Here is an 18400-nt window from a genome sequence, read left to right on the forward strand (position 1 = left end):
TTTATTTAGTAAATAAATTATATATATATGTAATAATAAAATTCCATAGTCAAAAATACACTTAAAATTCTAACTGTATGTTCTTTTCATTTTTAATGGCGACGGTCTCTTATTTGAAAGTACGTGGAATTAAATCCACAGCCCCGTAGTCAAGTTGTTTTTCCCGCCTTTTCTGCACGTACAGCTATAGAATGTTCTGGAGATATTTAAAGCGAACTGGAATGGCTGACTAGGCTGACGTCATTTCTTGGAAGCTCCGCCTTTCCAGAAGCTATAAAAGGACTCGCAAAGGAATATCGGGGTCTTTTCTTTAATGTAACGATGCAGTAAACTTCATACAAAATGTTATTTGCAATTCTTTTTTATTTACTGCGGAGATCAGATTTTTGTAATTGCTATTTCACCTGAATAATAATAAATGGATCCTGTTTTTTAAACTTATCGTCTGATACTTTTGAGCTACAACTACATCTATGATTCTTCACCAATCTATTTATTCCGAACAAAAGCTGGTACGTCATATATATATATACATATAATTTGTCAGTCTCACTAATAGTATCTTGTTTGTGTGTGTAATCTTCGCCACATTTTGTAAAATTTTATAATTTTCAATTATATCGTGTTTTGACCATTGCAGTCTGCCCATATCGTAAATTTAATCACCTTAAAATTTTACTTTTCGTTTAGAATTTGAGATAACGGAACGTAATTGCTTAGAATTTTCAGTACTCAATATTAACCAATTCTTAGACGTTTCCTTGATAAATTTCTTTACATGATTGTCGTTTTGTAAACTTGATTTATACTTTCAGTAATTTTAACAATCAAAAAAAATGAAATTAACTACATATACTTAATTATTTTAATATTTTAAAAGTTAGGCAAACCGGTATTAATTCATAATTTTTTCATTTATCCAGATGCCTGCAGAAATGGAATTTGAAGATATCTTGGAGGAAATCGGGGGTAACGGGAAGTATCAAAAACATTTGATTATATTTCTCCTCATACCAGTTACAATGTTGCTTCCAATAATAAATATGAATGTTATCTTTATGGCATCGGTTCCGGATCATTGGTGTTACGAACCGGAAGTTGCAACTTCTAATTTAACAATCGTCCAACAGAAAGCTCTCATCAGTCCACCAAAAATATCCGACTGTTACATGTATGATGCCAACTATACGGAAATTTTTAGGCATGAAAATTTCACAATACAAACAAATTCAGCGCTAAAACATTGTGACAAAGGCTGGCAATATGACAAAACTGATTATGAGTATACGATAGCGACTGAGGTAAGTTTTATATGATTATATAGTACTGTAGAATACGTCATTGTTCCTGAAATGGTGTAACATTTTTTATGTAATTTAACGTAATTATAATTATGCAATTTTAAAACACTAATTTACATCAATATGTAATTTATTATTTGTTTTAACGTTTATTTCTAAAATACAATCTTCCGTTTAATTCAGGTAATTCTGGTACCTCATATGAAGAGGCTTTGAGCGATGTAGTTTCAATTATTAGTTAAACAGCTCTCGCAGAATTGTTATATATGTAAGCAAGACATAGGGATTGCACTACTATTTCTACTAACTGTACTATATTGTAACTAATGCTTTATTATATTGTACTATATTGTCAAGTGGAGTAATTAATGTTCCCTCTAGTATCATTATGCCTTGCAATATCGTTATGCAGTGGAGTAACAAGTCATTAATATACCCGTATCATTAACAATGAAGTCCTGGTGTACTCTTTTCTTACAGCGTTTTCTGATCCTTTAAGGTCGGTACGCTAATGTACCTATAACACTTACAGTTTAATATCCGGGTGTTTGTTCCTTTCACCGTGGGATTAAACCAGCTTTTTCTTCGGGTTGAAGGAGTTTTAATATGAACAGAATTACCAAAAAGAATTGTACACATGTGTATTAAAGAGCAAGCGTTTTTATCCACATTTATTCAGCGTTTTTATGTTCAGACTGGACATATTTTGATCAAGACTGCAAATTGCGAAACAGTTTCTTTTCAATATTATATTAATCTGCTGATAAGAATATTGTTACGAATTTTGTATGCATGTTAATAATTTTAGTGAAACTATTTGTAAATTGTAGTATCTCTTGCGTAATATAACATGAAAGGACTCCAGAATGGGAAGCATTGCCGGAAAAACAGGGTTGCAGGGGTAGCACATTTAACATTGAGTTAAATGATTATTCGCCAAACTAACGAAACAGCGACAAGTTGTGTCAATGTTTTGGAGACTAATTTTTTTCACAAAATGTCACCAAACGTGACTGTGAAATTTTGGTCCTATACCTATGTGATTGTAATTGGCCCGTCTCCTATGCAACTGTGATCGTATCCAGCCCTTTGAAACTGGAACCGTATTTGACTTTCAGTCGTTTCGAGAAATCGAAGGTACTGGAAATTTCTCAGGGGGGACAGGAAAAACTATATAGTATCAGTTGGTTTAAGTGACAAATTAGCTCGTAGTATTGAGAGTAGTGATAGATGACAGAGTTTACACATTTGAGGTTTCTATTGTCTTGTGTTTAACGTTCTTAGTAGTTTGAAGTGGTAAATCTTGATTGTGTTCTGTCATATTGCAGAGAGTTGTTCGAGTATTTTTGCGAAAAGTTCCACGACAGTAAAATATTCTTTTTAGGAAAACATTTTTCAGGCTTTCATCGGTTCTGTGTATATTCAATCTACTACGAAGCCGTTCCCACAAAACTGTAATAGGCAGATTTTAGAACACATGGCAAAGCATATACTGAATAATGTAGAAAAAAACTAATAATCTTATTTATATGTATGTAATTATTTAGGTTTTCATAGGCATTTTTTAAATCCTTACTGATACTTAAGCACTTAGAATGTTTTAATGTTCTATTGTTGCATTGTCCGTTACGTGCTAAGTCAAATTCCTTATTTACTCAAATACAACTTCTCCCCGTCAAATGTTATGTAAAAGTTCTCAAGTGAATTATGACTACTAGCTTAACTCTTTCCTGAAAACAAACAGAAACAACTACCTAAATTAAGAAGAACTGCATTCTTGACCTTGGGCACCAGAGTATGTCAGCATATGGCCCTGGGCAAGTGGTCAGCTTGTCTCAGGACCCCCAGTGTTTAGTTCCGAAGCGAACTTGATACTCATTTTATCGAACCACTCAAGGGATGAAAGGCTGAATCAACCTTGATCAGCCCGGGAATCGAGCCCCGAACCTGTGGTGCAGCTGCGCGACGCGCTAGAAAATGAAGCTAGATCTCGTTATTTGTCGATTTTTTTTTTTTTTTTTTTTAAATTTACATCGCCAAAACATGACCGGAGCAACACTGTTTATCTACCAAATGCATCTCCTCGTTGTTCCATTTATTAGAGATTTTACGGCAATATTCTGCATTTTTGCAGAAATTTTGCCTAAGTTTCTTCCATCGCTAGCAAATTCCTCAAGCGGATATTTTAAAATTAAATTTAAGACAAAAAAAATATAATGGATTGTTTACAAAAGCTGTTGGAAATTAGAATACAGCAAAAAGAACGCACACGAAACTGAAGGAACAGTATAAGCATGTTTGCCTGAAGATAGGTTATGCGCACGGTTGCCATAGTTTGGCACATTCTGAAAATTTGGCGACTTCTGAGGTGGTCGCGATAACATGTAAGTACCGCAAAATAGACCTTCTCAACACTTAATGCCAACGAAGTCCGGTTTTATCCATCTTTTATATTTTGCAGGTACATTTTCATTTTCTCTGTCAGTAAGGAAAACCCAAGAAACCTTTCCGTTATGGATGTCAGAGTTAGTCTATCAAGTGTTCAAATAGTGCGTAGTCTATCGTGCGTTATATCTTTCAAACACAGTGTTTGAAATAAAATGTTTGTAATAAAAATTATACTATTAGTTTATTTATAAACTTAAACATTTTCTTCTAAAAATTCCAGTACTGTTATCTCTATAGAGATTTAATACAGTCTACAAAATACTTAATTTTGAAGAAGTAAGGTTACATTTTAGATTAACATAGCTCAGTATGCTAGGTTAATGTAACAAAACAAACAAACAAAAAAAAAAAAAAAACCCTTAATTTTAACCTGTTACATTTGTAGGGATTTATTTAAGTTACACAACAGTTAATTTTATTTTGAAGCAACCTGCCCTATTACTCTCGGTTTTAACCCAGGCTTTCTTGACTGAGTTTAAATAAGTTAGTGCGCGTGTGTTCAAAAAGAAAAAGATGAGATAGAAAGAAGTTAGAATTTAAGAAAATGTTTTGGAATGCGATTTTGGAGTATCTTCTGTCTGCCTGAAGGCACCATTATTATCTCTCATACACTAATAATTACATTTCTGTGGCGTTGAGCGATTCTAATCACTAGGCTTGTTTACGCCGGCTTTTACGAGTCAGAGCCTGCCTACGCGTTAGTTAATCTGTGAGAAGCCGTTACGTTAACTTAATTCTTTTCTAATTTACTTAACTTATTACCTTTTGAGTTGAACCAAACTTGTTGACTTTTATAAGACGATTTGGTGACAGACGTAAATAATGTTGAGTAAAAAAAAAACGTTTTTGACACCCTTTCTCTGGACTTAGTCGTACTTAAGGCTAATTCCTTATACCTTCTACTAACGTCTAATTAATTTATGCTCGCTAACATTACGAGACGTTATACCTTTATGGCTTGTTAAGGGTCATTATGTATGAAAAATGCGTTTTATCACGATTTTATGTGCGTTAATTTACTGCTTATTACTATTTGTATTTTTAATAATCTAATTTAATTTCAATTAATATTTTAGTGGAATCTGGTCTGTGACGACGCATATTATCCCAGCTTAATTCTTACACTGCATAATCTTGGAAGCATCATCGGAACACCTATTTTAGGATTCTTCGCAGATAGGTACTGTTTGCATCTATTATCTAATTTATCAATAATCCTTTAAGCAAAAGTGGTTTATTATTACTTAATTTAACTTTCGATTTTAATATAAAAATAATTAATAGCAGCTTAGCTTTCAGAATACACCGGTACCTTGACATTCGTCCACTTTAGAATATGTCCAACTTGGTGTATGCCCAGTATGAATGCAAAAAAGTTTGTTTGGTATATATGACATTTGTATGGAATTTGACTCGAGTTTAATGAGTCACGTCTCCTCGCATTACGTTTGTTTATTTCTTTCGAAACAATGCTACGACCAATTTTGCACAAAAACGTCGTCATTAATCTACGGCAACCTCTCATGCCACAATTTTGCCAAATAAGTGGATGTCAAAAACTTTGTGGAGAAGTGCCATCTCAACAAAACTAAAACAAATCGTAACGGCACCACTGTCTATAATGAACAAATAGTGCCAAATTTCCGAAATATCCTGAGGAGATAGATGGCAGAAGCAAAGATTTTCGGGCAGATTGCTCCTAAACCATGTCTAGGGACCTGAGAGGAAAAATAGGATAGAAAAGCGATAAATAAATTTGCTAAATTTTATTTACAGCATATGCAGGGGTGCCATAAAAATTATCCAATATATTGTAGAGACATAAGGCATTTTTGAAAGCAGGAGAAGTGAAAAATGAGCAATGCCTTCCCCGGGACCTCTCGAATACGCGTCGAGCGTGCTGACCAGTACACGACGAAGGCATGTTAAGAAGGCAGGAGAAATACTTTATATACTCACCCTTTTAAAAGGCGACTGGGTTTTTAGGGGACCCAAAGTCGCCAAATCTTGGTGGTGAAGAATCATCATTCACCATTATGGCATCAGAGACATTAGGTATTTTTGAAAGCAGGAGAAGTGAAAAATGAGCAATGCCCTCTCCCAGGTCTCAAATCACGGACCTCTCGAATACGCGTCGAGCGTGCTGACTACTACATCACGAAGGCATGCTGAGACGACGGGAGAAATATCTTACAATATGAGCTCCTGGCGACCTATCCGCTCAACAAGTCGAAATGAAAATTCAGAAATTTTATTTGAAGATTATTTTGTTATGCGCTCGAGAATGTTATGATTTAAGAGAATAGGGCTCTTATAGTCGGTTTCAGTTAAACCGTTTCGCAGTAATCGAATGGCAACACCTACTTTTATTGAAAAAGATAATGCATTACACGAAGGAGATTGTTCACAACCAAGAGGAACGTAACATCGCAGGAAGAACCTTCATAACTTCATGTTTTATGGCATCTTTCCTTTCTGACGAATCTTGCGGATTTGATGAGTACTCTAATTTCAGAATACCCCAGAATTAGAAATCCATCGGATAGATGACTCTCTTGCACAAGTTGAAATCTTGCAATTTCAATAAAAGAATTTCCTTCTCCTCGGATTCACGGGAGAATGATGTATACACCTGGGTACCTGGGGCGAAGGCTCTACCCCTATCGAACAAAATTAAAAATTACTAATTATGTGTGTATTAACACAAAGAAAATTTCTAAATTTTAAAAAACAGTTGAGCTAGATGAAAAAATTTAAAATGAAAATTTATTAATAACAAGTTAAAATGAGGTAAGAATTTAAAGGTTTAGTGAAACAGAATCGACTAATGGGGGAAGCATCTAGTAAAACCATTCGAGCCGGTGACAAATATCCTGAAAGGGAGACATACAACAATTGAAAGAATAAAACAAGAAGTAGGTATAACTCCTTCGGTGAAAAATATAAAAGGGGGAAAGAATAAAAATGCGAGTAAATAATGGACAAGTTTGAGGCATTTGAAATATTAAATTGACACTGGTCCTATCAAAAGGCATAACAAGATACAAAATATGTGCATATAAAAAATGAGACGAGATATATACATAATATAATAAGCATGGTTGCAATATATAATACAAATGCTGAGTAATACTGCAGATAACAGTAAGAAAACATCAAACACTATTTACAAAGTATGGCCATAGAGCGTTTGCAGTTAGCAGAATCATTAATGTCGTAATTACGTATTTTAATGGCAGGCTTTTGAATATTTTTTTGGCTTTCGAAAAACTTCCTTGTTAATTTACAATATATAGTTTTAAGCTGGTCCATTTTCAGTTAAAAATGGATACGGTTATTACGAATGTATCAGGATGAGTTTGAAATTTGACGTAATATACGATTTTGGGCTATTTGGAGCCTCTTTCTATCCGATTTGCAAGAATATGCCCATACTGGGAAAGCGTAACGCAGCATGAGACGGAATACAATTTATAAATGAGTAACTAACTCGTCGTCTTTTCATAGAACGCTGTTTCGAACAATTCAGGGAATTTGTGTTGCTTTACGAGCTTGAAACTTCTGTAAGAGAGATGTTATGTGTGGGGTCCATGTGAGAGAACTACTGAGGATCACCTCGAGACAAGAGACATTTCCCTCTCCTCTCTTCTGGCCCTTTGCGACGCTGTTATTTGTAAGTGTTTTACTCGTTTTTAATTATAAAGTTTTACGCAGGCAACTTTCCTCATAAGTTCCAGCGCCATTTATGTTTTTTCAATGCGCTGATCAAATTGTGCAGGAAAACAATGGGTGTTGCCTTTCGAAAATTTCGAAATGTTTTCAATGTAACCGTAGCCGTAAAAATTCTACTTTTTTTTTAAATCATAACATTCTCGAGCTCAAACCTTCAAATAACAAAACCTGAACTTTCACTTCGAATTCTTGAGCGGATTGACCGCTAATGGTTTATATATCTGAGTAGTTTTTTTATGACCATCCTGTATATGCAAGCCAACAGATTTTAAGATGATGAAATTTCTGTTTTGGTGATCAGCATCAATGGTCTCAAACTAGTGGCCTGCGAATACATTTCACGTAAATAAATTCGCGTTATTATGACATTATGAAAAGAATTTAAATAAATTCTTTAAGCTTTAATTAGAGTCAAATTATGTATCATTTTCATAACTTTAAACAAACGTGAGTTAGGCTCCCGAAAATATACAAATAGAGCTAATTAATTTACTCTGTGATATAATATTTATAAAAATATCTGAAAACCTTTTATTCTTACCTGTCAAAAGATAAGCACCCTCAGTTACGAATTTTTTCAGTGGGAATAATCGCTTTGTTAGGAGTATATTTATATGTGAACAATTCCCCCCCCCCGCAGATGAAAATTAAAGAGTTTAAGAAAAGAACCATATAGACCGATTGCATCTACAATTCGTGAAGAAGATATTTTTTAGTAATTTTTCTATAAGGTTGTAAACTTTATAAATAATAATGAATATTTCTCCAAGGTTGCAAACTTTATAAGTAATAAAGAATATAATAAAGAATTTTTAGTTATTTAAATACAGTTATATGTAATTAAGACACAATAACACGCCGAACAAATACTAATTCAGAAGTCAAACAACAAAAATCAACGTTATATTTCAAATTTTCACAGGACTAGTTTCGATGGTTTTACCGAACTACCATCGTCAGCTGCAAAAGCGCAAAGGCAATATATATATTTCTATATATTCTGATATATATTATGAAATCTGATATATGTTTATTAATATCTCCTTTTTTATTAAACTTACTTGATTCCTTCTTCCAGAATTCGAAATTTAGGCTTAATCCATATATAATTCGCACATTTAAATTATTATTAAAATTTGTATTTTTAAATATTTTTCATAATTTTTTCGAAAACGATTTTGTATTATAACGTACAAAATTTGCGCTTTTGCAGCTGACGATGGTGTTTCGGTAAAACCATCGAAACTAGTCCTGTGAAAATTTGAAAATATAACGCTGATTTTTGTTGTTAGACTCCTAAACAGTTATATGTATGTATTTTTTTTTTTTTTTTTTTTTTTTTTTTTTTTTTGTGTGTGTGTGTGTGTGTGTGCGTCAAATATTTGTCAGTACGTTTGAATTACAAAGTTCAACCAAAAGAAATTTCCTGCACCTTTAGATTTCATTATATATAATTATATTAATATATAAAGATATATAATTCGCACATTTTTAATTATTTATTATTACAATTTGTATTTTTAAATATTTTTCATAAATTTTTCGAAAACGATTTTATATTATAAACTAAAAATTTTTAACATCATCTTAAAGTAAATGTATTTTTATAATCGCATAAAATTAGAATTCTTAAATTCAAATTTTTCTACGATATACATGAATTTACATACTGAAGTGTTTTGAAATTTGACATCTTTGTTTGAGCGATAATAACGCCAAATGGTAATACGCACTTTGTTAAAATTATTTGAAAGTATGAAGGATGACATTTTCTCGCTCGTTTACAATGAAAAAAGAAAAGGAAAATGGGTTACTATAAGTTAAGAAGTTCGCCAAGTAAATTATTCTTCGTGAAAACTGAAAAATATAAGCCAAAATAAATTTTTGAATTTCTCCGTAAATTTCGCACCAAATTTTACAAAATTTAACATTTAGGCATAATTTGAGTCGTAGAATCGAAATTTGGAAAAAAGTCCGATTTTGTGTCAAAATACCTATGTTGGAATGATGCTATATATTAATCTAATATATATCCTAAGTCGCGCTCCGAGACATGAAAAACGCAATTTGAATTTCGTCAATTGCGCCAGTAGAACGGGAGATATAGCATTGCCCCCCTTTTTTTTTCCACTAAATATTGTCTTCTTATTTTATATCATGCTGAGACACTATACAAATAAATATCCCATTTGGAATCCACTAATTTTTAATAGTGATAAAATAACTAGATGTCATGACTGATCTGATCTCAAACTGGCTGAATGCTAAAGGAGCTGCGTTTTGGGGGGGAGATCCCATATCACCGATTTTTTGCTTAAGAAGGACTATTATTCTCAAAATGGAATTTTGCATCGAATCATTAAAAATACGTCATTTCACTTTTCATTCGATTCTGCTGCCATTCAGCAAAATGAAATATATTTATCTGATACGGATTAACAAACTAAGCTATTCGAAAGCAATAGATGCAGTTCTTTTGAATATTCATTTCTTACCTTTGAATCGAATTGCATTAAAAATAAAAATGCGTTTAATTAGTAATCTACTTAATAAAAAATATTCAATATTTTCATAAAATGACATTGCATATTAATTATTTATTACCTTATTTACGCGAATCTAATGCGCATCATTTTTGGCCAAATATAGTATTCAAAACTGGGGTGCGCATTAGATTCGATGGCGCATTAGATTCGAGTGCAAAGTTCGCCGATGACGTCAACCAAATTTCTCGACTACATTTACCGTTACATTTATCGTTGACACATTATTGCATAGAGGATACAAACTGCAGAGTACGTAGTCACGAAATGGAGGGCAAACAGAGAAGAATGTCATATGACGCTACTTTCAAACGTAAAGTAATTCCTTATGCTGAAAAAAAATGGCAATAGAAAGACAGGGAGAGAGTTCAACGTAGCTGAGAGCAATGTTCGCTTGTGGCGGCAACAGAAATTGGCACTGTTTGGAACTAAAGCTAGTAGAAAGAAATTCACTGGCCCTCGCAAAGGAAGACACCCTAAAATTGAAGAAAACGTTTTGGAATTTGTACGTGAAAGGAGGAAGAATGGACAACCTGTGACTAGTGACACCTTAAGAAATAAAGCAAAAGAGGAGGCTGAAGTTTTTGGAATACCGAAACAAGAGTTTAAGGCTAGCCGTGGATGGGTGGATCGGTTTATGAAGCGGATGGGTTTATCTCTAAGACGCCGTACAACAACATGCCAAAAGCTTCCTGCAGATTTTGAGGGAAAACTACTAACATTTCAGCGGTATGTCATCACACTTCGGAAGGAAAAGAATTTTTCAATGGGGTAAATTGGCAACGCTGACGAGACGGCAATTTGGTTTGATATGCCTCGTAACTACACCATTGCGGATAAGGGGACTAAGGAAGTTATCATCAAAACTTCGGGATGTGAAAAACAACGCGTAACAGTGATGCTGGCAATAACAGCAGACGGGTGCAAACTTCCCCCTTTCTTAATCTTCAAACGGAAAACATGCCCTAAAACCCCTAAGAATGAAAAGCTGTTCCCAGATGATGTCCTGATTCGAAACCAAGAGAAGGGGTGGATGACGGAATCATTACTGCTTGATTGGCTCCGAAATGTATGGAAACGCCGTCCCGGTGGGCTCTCTAATCCACCATCAATGCTTTGTCTGGACGCATTTCGTGGTCATCTCACCGACGACGTAAAAAAGAAGATGCACAGCCTAGGCAGTGATCTTGTTATCATTCCTGGAGGGATTACATCTGTGTTACACCCCCTGGACGTTAGTATAAATAAACCTTTTAAGGGGTACGTTCAGGCGGAGTACGAAAAATGGTTTTGTGAGCCAAACCGTGTATTGACCCCGACAGGAAAAATTAAGCGTGCTGCACCGCACATTGTTGCACACTGGGTTTCTGCTGCCTGGAAAAGCATCGAAGCACCAATGATTGTGAAATCTTTCAAGAAATGCTGTTCAAATTCATTGAATGGCAGTGACGATGACGTGCCCTGGAACGCCGAGGATGACGATGACGATGATGAGGAAAGAAGAAATGAATCTGCTTCTGACGAAGAGAGCTGCGAGGATTCCAGTGATGAAAACATTAGTGAATAAAGACGTTTACTATTAATCACTGATTGAAGAAACTGTTAGCTAGATAGAAATGTTACGATTTATTTCATGTTCATATTTTACGATAGGTACCGTATATACGGTAGTGCTAATTAACAATGATTGTTTCACATGACAATAGCCCACTAATAGGTTAATTCTATGTTCTGCTACTTTATGTATAAATCCATTGTTGTATAAAATATGGTATCTAAGTTTAAATAAAATTATCATACCATTAATTGATAGTTTATATACAAATCCATTGTTGTATAAAATAAGATTCAATAAATTCCTCATATCATTGATGCGCATTACATTCGCCGACAAACAATTTTTTTATTATTTAAAGTTTTAAAATGGGGATGCGCATTAGATTAGATGGCGCATTAGATTCGCATAAATACGGTATTAAAATTATCACTGCATCGGGAAATCTAGACATACGTTGCTATACGTTGACATACGTTGCTATACGTTCTAGACATTCTAGACATACTTTGCTATACGTCTCTATACGTTCTATACATTCTAGACATACGTTCTAGACATACACTGCATCGAGAATTCTAGACATACTTTGCTATACTGGGTTTAAAATTTTCTTGTTATTTTCCTGTTGAAATGTATATAGTATAAGTGCGAAGTAAACGATGTTTAATTAAAGCTAAAAAGACAATAAATAAATAAATAACGATTTAAAATATACACTTCAAATTAGTAATAATAAAAGAATCTAGCTTTCTTAATTTCGAAATATTTAAAAATAAACCAAAAAATCTGAAAGGTTTCAGATTTTAAATTACGTCCAAAGGGGCATTTTTTTAACATTTTATCTGTAACCTTTATTTATTAAATATCACGTTCTTCACACTTAAACCATAAAATTCAGTTTAAGAGCCATATCACAAAATAGTTTTAAATTGAGCCTATCTTTAGAATTTCCGATGCACAGTCTCGCGCGCTGGAGATAAAAATGTGTTTTCTGTGCAAAGTTGCCATCGCTCGCTCTGAAATACTTGAGTTTGATAATCAAAAACTCGTTAAAGTTTTACAAAGTATGAAATCGATCATAAAACAAATTCCAAATTTCCAATTTGGGCTTCCTGGTGCCCATATTCGAAGAAGGATTACGTCATTCAAAACTGGATGGCTCTAGGTACCGTTGTTTTATCACACTGCGAGAAGCATATATACATTTATGCAGGTTCTTTATTATTTCATTTCTTTAAATATAATACAGGGCGATAATATTGAGTGGAAACAATTTTAAAAGTGAAACAACGCTTGTAGTGAATCAACGCAAAATGCCAAAAAAAAAAAAAAATCAATAGTTCTTCTGGGCAAATTGCCCCTTTGGACAAAAAAAAGGAGGACGGGATAGCAGGAATGGTGGTGTGTATATTTAATTACGGCAAAGCACACTAGGGCTATCTGCCTAAGGGGAGGGATGCCTTCGTGGAGGATTTTCTAAGGGAAAATGACTCGTATACACGTTACACATGGAGAAAACCACGAAAACACCCATGCAGCCAGCCCGTTCGCTGGATTTGAACCTCGGACCGAACTACCAGTGTTTAGCGATTCTACCGCTCGGCCGCTGGAGAATAGCAGGAATGAGTGGTGTACATGTAAGTAGTTTGAAACTGGCAAAACTGCGAGCGCAATCAGAACGTAAAAAAACTTGACAACCCTTTTGGGAAACCCTTAAAATCAAAATTTTCAGTTTTTATTCATTCCTTTTTGATTCAATCAATCTTGTATTCTGGAATTTATTAAACTAATTTATTAGCACTTGAGATTCTGACATAACAAGCAAGAATGATATAACAATTCTGAAACACTTGTTATCAATTCTAGGTTGGGACGCAAGCGGATCTTCTTTTTTTCACTGTTCTTGGGGGTAGCGACTGAACTTCCCTCCGCATTGGTTCGAAATTTAACGTTCTTCATAATTTTAAGGATCATTAACGGTAGTCTATTCCCTACAATGCTCCAACTGCCGTTAATTATCAGTAAGTTCTTCATATATCATTCTGGATAAATTTTTCTTCCATCTTTTTTTACTGAATATTATCAAGAACGTAAATGAATTAAGGTTTTTTAGCAGCAAAAATTGTTTGTAGATTAAGTGATGTCCGTGAGAAAAATCGCGGACGAAAACGTCGCGGGAAAAACAACGCAAGACAAAACAAATCCGTATAAAACATTTTGGGAGAAAAAGTAAAGGAAAACATTGCAGTTTTAAACTTTAACGGTGAAAAACACCGTCGTCGAAAATAAAGTCGTTCATAAACATTGCAAGTTGAAACGATCGTTGAAAATATAGTGATAAGCATACAAAGCACTTACAAATCTTCATGACGATAACATCGCGAGCGTGTGTTTTTCAGGCCATGGCAATGGTAAATGTATATTCGCTTAATGGTTCTAAGTAAAGGAAGATAATTTTATAATTTGGTAATTAATTAATCTTAATATAGATAACCATAGGCAGTTTCTCATATTCTCTTTTCTAATCAATTTTAAGCTATATTTTTCATTAAAGGCTACCAATAAAAATTTATAAAACATGTTAATTAAATAATTATCTTTAATATTTACTATACAAGTTTAAAATTCTATTAACTGTTATGTTTAGCATTAATTTTCTATTCATTTTCAGCTTCTTTCTTGCATTTTTGGCAAAAGATTATTAATGAATTCAAAAGCATGAAATAAATTGGTCATTCCATCTTGCGCTCCGAAATAATTCTGAGAATATACATCTACAACTTTTAAAACATGAAAAATACATGTCTGCGATTTTATCGCCAAGCGATGATTTGTAGGTCCTTAATTCTTTACCACGGTACTTTCTACGACGACGTTTTAAAACAGCGATGTTTTTGAATCACTTTATTTTCCACCACGTCATTTTATACCGCGATGTTTTCTCTTTGTTTTCTCTCACAATATTTCATATGACGACGTTTTCACCTTGCGTTGTTTTCTCCGCAACGTTTTCATCCGTGATGTTTTCGTCTGTAATTAAATAGAAGGAAGTCACATTGTGCCCACATCAGAATTACATTTGATTCCTAAATCCAATATGTAAAGAACGAATATAATAATATATGTTTTCTTAAAGTTCTTAATATTCAATACAATTTGTATTTCAATGCTGGATCCTTAAAAACAAGCAATTTTAATCATGAATTATTAAATCTTATACTTTTTTTCTGAGTTTTATAGTTTATTAAGATTACTGTTTTTCCAAGTCTGTCGACAAATCCTCTGCTGAGCTGTAGATTTTAATTTCTTATCACTAATGCATGAAATGGAATACGTTTTTTACATTCTGTTTATGTGTAATGGTAAGATATTACATATACTTTAACCACAACAAATTATTCCATACGCAAATAAAGATTTTATTTCAAAAGCTATACATTTATTTTGTAATTATTTTGCTCTATGTTCTATCAGCATTACATTATTTACATTACTACTGTAAATTACTTTTGCTTCCTTTGCAAATAAAAAAAAAATAGTAAAACAAAAATATATATATATATATAAATAGTCTTAAGTAACACTACAGTATTTTTTTTTGAACGTCAGCCTTTCTCTTTTTAGGTCATATGCTTTAGCTTAACTCTTTTGCATCGTTAGGGAGCAAAATCTATTCCTATCAAACATTTGAAACGCCCATACATACGAATTTTTTTGGAATGTATTTCCTGCCCCCATGTAGAATGCTACAGCGTCAATAATAAGCTACTTTAGTGATAGGAATAATTCTTTCTTGGTTATCTATGGGCGGTTTCACACACGGTTAGCAGTTTTCCCTTAGAACAGGGTTAAAACTAGGACAATCAATATCTAAATGTTGAAGCTTGTAAGGTATATCTTAAGTTTTTAACAGTTATCTTTAGTTTCCTGTCCTTCTTGATTTCAGATTACAGATTCCTACCAGAATGTGTTTTTAGAATCGCGGTTAATGTAAATGAGTAAGAGCGGTATTTAAGGCGCAGTTCCGCTGACTTCGTTAGAGAGCCAGAGATTCTGACTAGCGCGTTTGCCTTTTGGCTACACTTTTTTTACTCTCGGCCTTATCTCAGGCCCTTTATAGCTTCGCCATCCAGTTATTTAACCAACTTTCCAAAATTCAAAAACTACAAATTTCACATAGTAAGTCTCAAGTCTTAGTGATCCATAAACCAGGAAAAAATATAACTAAAGCTTTAGCTCTAAAAATTGACAATCAAAAGATCAGATCTGTGAACACAATCAAGTACCTCGGTTTAACAATCGACAAGAAATTATCCTGGATTCCTCATCTACAAAATATTAAACTTCGTACAACATCAATAGCTAATTGCCTACGACGTATGCATGGATATAACTGGGGCTTAAATCCCCATATAACATGTATTCTTCTAAAAACAGTCATCTCGAAAATGGTAAATTACGGAGCCGGAATTTGGGCACAACCAATGACAGTAAGAAAAATGAAATGTTTAAATTCAATTCAAAGGCCTTTTACTCTTTGCATTACTCGGGCGTATCGCACAACTTCAAATATAGCACTTGATACTCTAGCTGGTACTCTTCCGTTATCAATCAGTGCAGAAATGGAATGCACCTTCTTCAACTTAACCAAGCCGCAGAATTCAACAACCAAACGTTTTGGCCATCCAACTATGAAAAGAAAATTAACCCCAATCTTATCCATCCAGCGCTTCGCTTCAGCAAAATAATATTCCCCACGTCTGAAGAAAATTCAAGTTCATCTCCAATTGCTCATACTGATGGATCAAAAATTGAAGGAAAAGTTGGTTCCGCAGTCTTTTTTCAAATTACCCCCTCAAATATCATCAAATGGAAAGTCCATCTCCATAATAATAATAGTGTTTTCCAAGCGGAATTGTCAGCTATAAAAGCAGCGATTGAAATAGCCTTTCTCAAAAATCTCAACGAATTTAGCACAAAATCTGACTCCCAAGCAGCTATTCTAGCTATTAAAAATCCCTTACCTTCCTCTCCATTGATATCCGACATAAATTCTCTTCTTGGAAAAATCCCAAACTACAAAATTCAAATTTCATGGTTCAAAGGACATAGTGGCCATTTTGGTAATGATCAGGCAGATGAACTAGCCAAAGAAGCAGCTATTGATCAAGATGGTACTGAAATCATCATTCCGTGGCCTCGCTCAAATTTCAAGTACCAACTAAAACAACTTGCTTCAAAATCTTGGCAAGATTTGTGGAACAATGCTCCACAGGGAAGACGCACATATAACTTGATGCCCAATGTAAGCTTAGCATCTCTGAACTCGAATCCTTCCCTAAATTACTTTATAACAGGACATGAACCCTTCCCCACATATTTCTACGCAAGAAATTTGGCAAATTTTGATATCTGCATATGTGGGGAACAGGGAACTCCTGATCACTACGTTTTCTCATGCCCCTTAACTGAGGATATTCACATAAAATCCCCAAGAACTGACCTCCTGGCATTCCAAAGGTTTTTAATTAAAGATAAACATCAATATCCAAAGTTTCAGAAAATTATGCAACGACTCTCTTCCTACGGCCTAGATCTCTGTCAAGTGTAAGTCCACATACAGTTTAAACTTAGTGAACTTTTACATGCTGTGATTATGGACAAAATGGATCCGCTCGTGAACTTTATAAACTGCAATAAACCAATATATCTGAAATAACCCATGGACACCTATCTCTTTAGCATTATTATAACAATTCATTTAACACTGTGTTGCCAGTACTAATTATAATTATCTCATTATGTTTATTTGTTTATTAATTATGTTTATCTCCTAATTTTGTTGCATCAAATCAGATGTTCAATTTTTATCTTGTGAATCTCAAATTGTATTCCTACTATTTTGTAATCTACTTATGCCCTACACCATTATTTTTAATAAATACTGGATGCGGGGCGTACTGTGGAATTGCACGATGTACCATAATAGGCAAACTTTAGAACTTTTGAAAAGCTTCAGTCTATGCAAATTCTTATAAAACTTGCAATTACCCCCCTCTTTTTTTTTCTCTCAAAGAGTTAGTATGGAAAGGCATTACCAGTTGACCTATGGTACATCGCTGGTGTCCCCCATACTTTACTTTTACCTTAATTGATATTTAGGGGCCAACCACGTAGAAATGTTGATAGCTTAAGCTATATCTTTTAGTTAAGCTTTAATTAAGTTTCATTTCTTATTGCTTTGAGTTCGAACCCAAGTGGAGGCTTGGCTGTACATCCTGAGAAAGGGACCATCTGTGAAATTCTTATTTCGAGAAATAAAGGGTAATTAACCCTTCTTGAGTTTTACGTATCTGTTTCTGAACTAAATCGAATACTCGATTACCTGTTCACGAGATACACTTTTAGATAACAGGTTAGGCTTTTAGATAACAGGCACTAAGTATCACAACTAGCTTTTAGATAACAAGTTGGAACCCCATAAGCTGAGCAAAGGAGAAGGAAGGTGCATTCAAATAAGAGAGCTACTTTTACTCGCTTCAAATGAATGACTGGTATGTCATTTAATAACTCCCGAAATCAATAAGACATGCATTAACGTAACAGGGGAGGTAGAAAAGGGCTGCAGGAATTTGAGCGACCAGCTGATGTCTGAATGCACGGGCGTTTTGGACGGCTTCGCTGTGAAAGAGTTATATAAATCGACAAATAAATTAATTAAATTGCGTAAAGCGTCAAATGCGTAAAGCATCAAAGTGCAAAACGTCAAATAGAATAAGGACTTGAGAATTCAGTTACAGCAAACCCACTGACAAAGA

General features: G+C 34.0%; 1 protein-coding gene across 3 annotated transcripts in view; it reads left to right on the top strand.

The window, feature by feature from the left end:
* Positions 1-18400, top strand: part of LOC118185463 (carcinine transporter-like) — a 61875-nt gene that overhangs the window by 9034 nt on the left and 34441 nt on the right. For 2 of the 3 annotated variants that reach the window (XM_085814605.1, XM_085814604.1), the window contains exons 2-4: positions 924-1301; positions 4826-4929; positions 13449-13603. In XM_085814605.1, coding sequence (XP_085670731.1) covers positions 924-1301; positions 4826-4929; positions 13449-13603 — 637 coding nt within the window. The remainder of the gene's footprint in view (positions 1-923; positions 1302-4825; positions 4930-13448; positions 13604-18400) is intronic. The other variant, XM_035355317.2, reaches the window with a different exon arrangement.

Source organism: Stegodyphus dumicola, chromosome 4, assembly GCF_044657685.1.
Source record: "Stegodyphus dumicola isolate Sdum_Otavi_A_Nest chromosome 4, ASM4465768v1".
NCBI lineage: Eukaryota > Metazoa > Arthropoda > Arachnida > Araneae > Eresidae > Stegodyphus > Stegodyphus dumicola.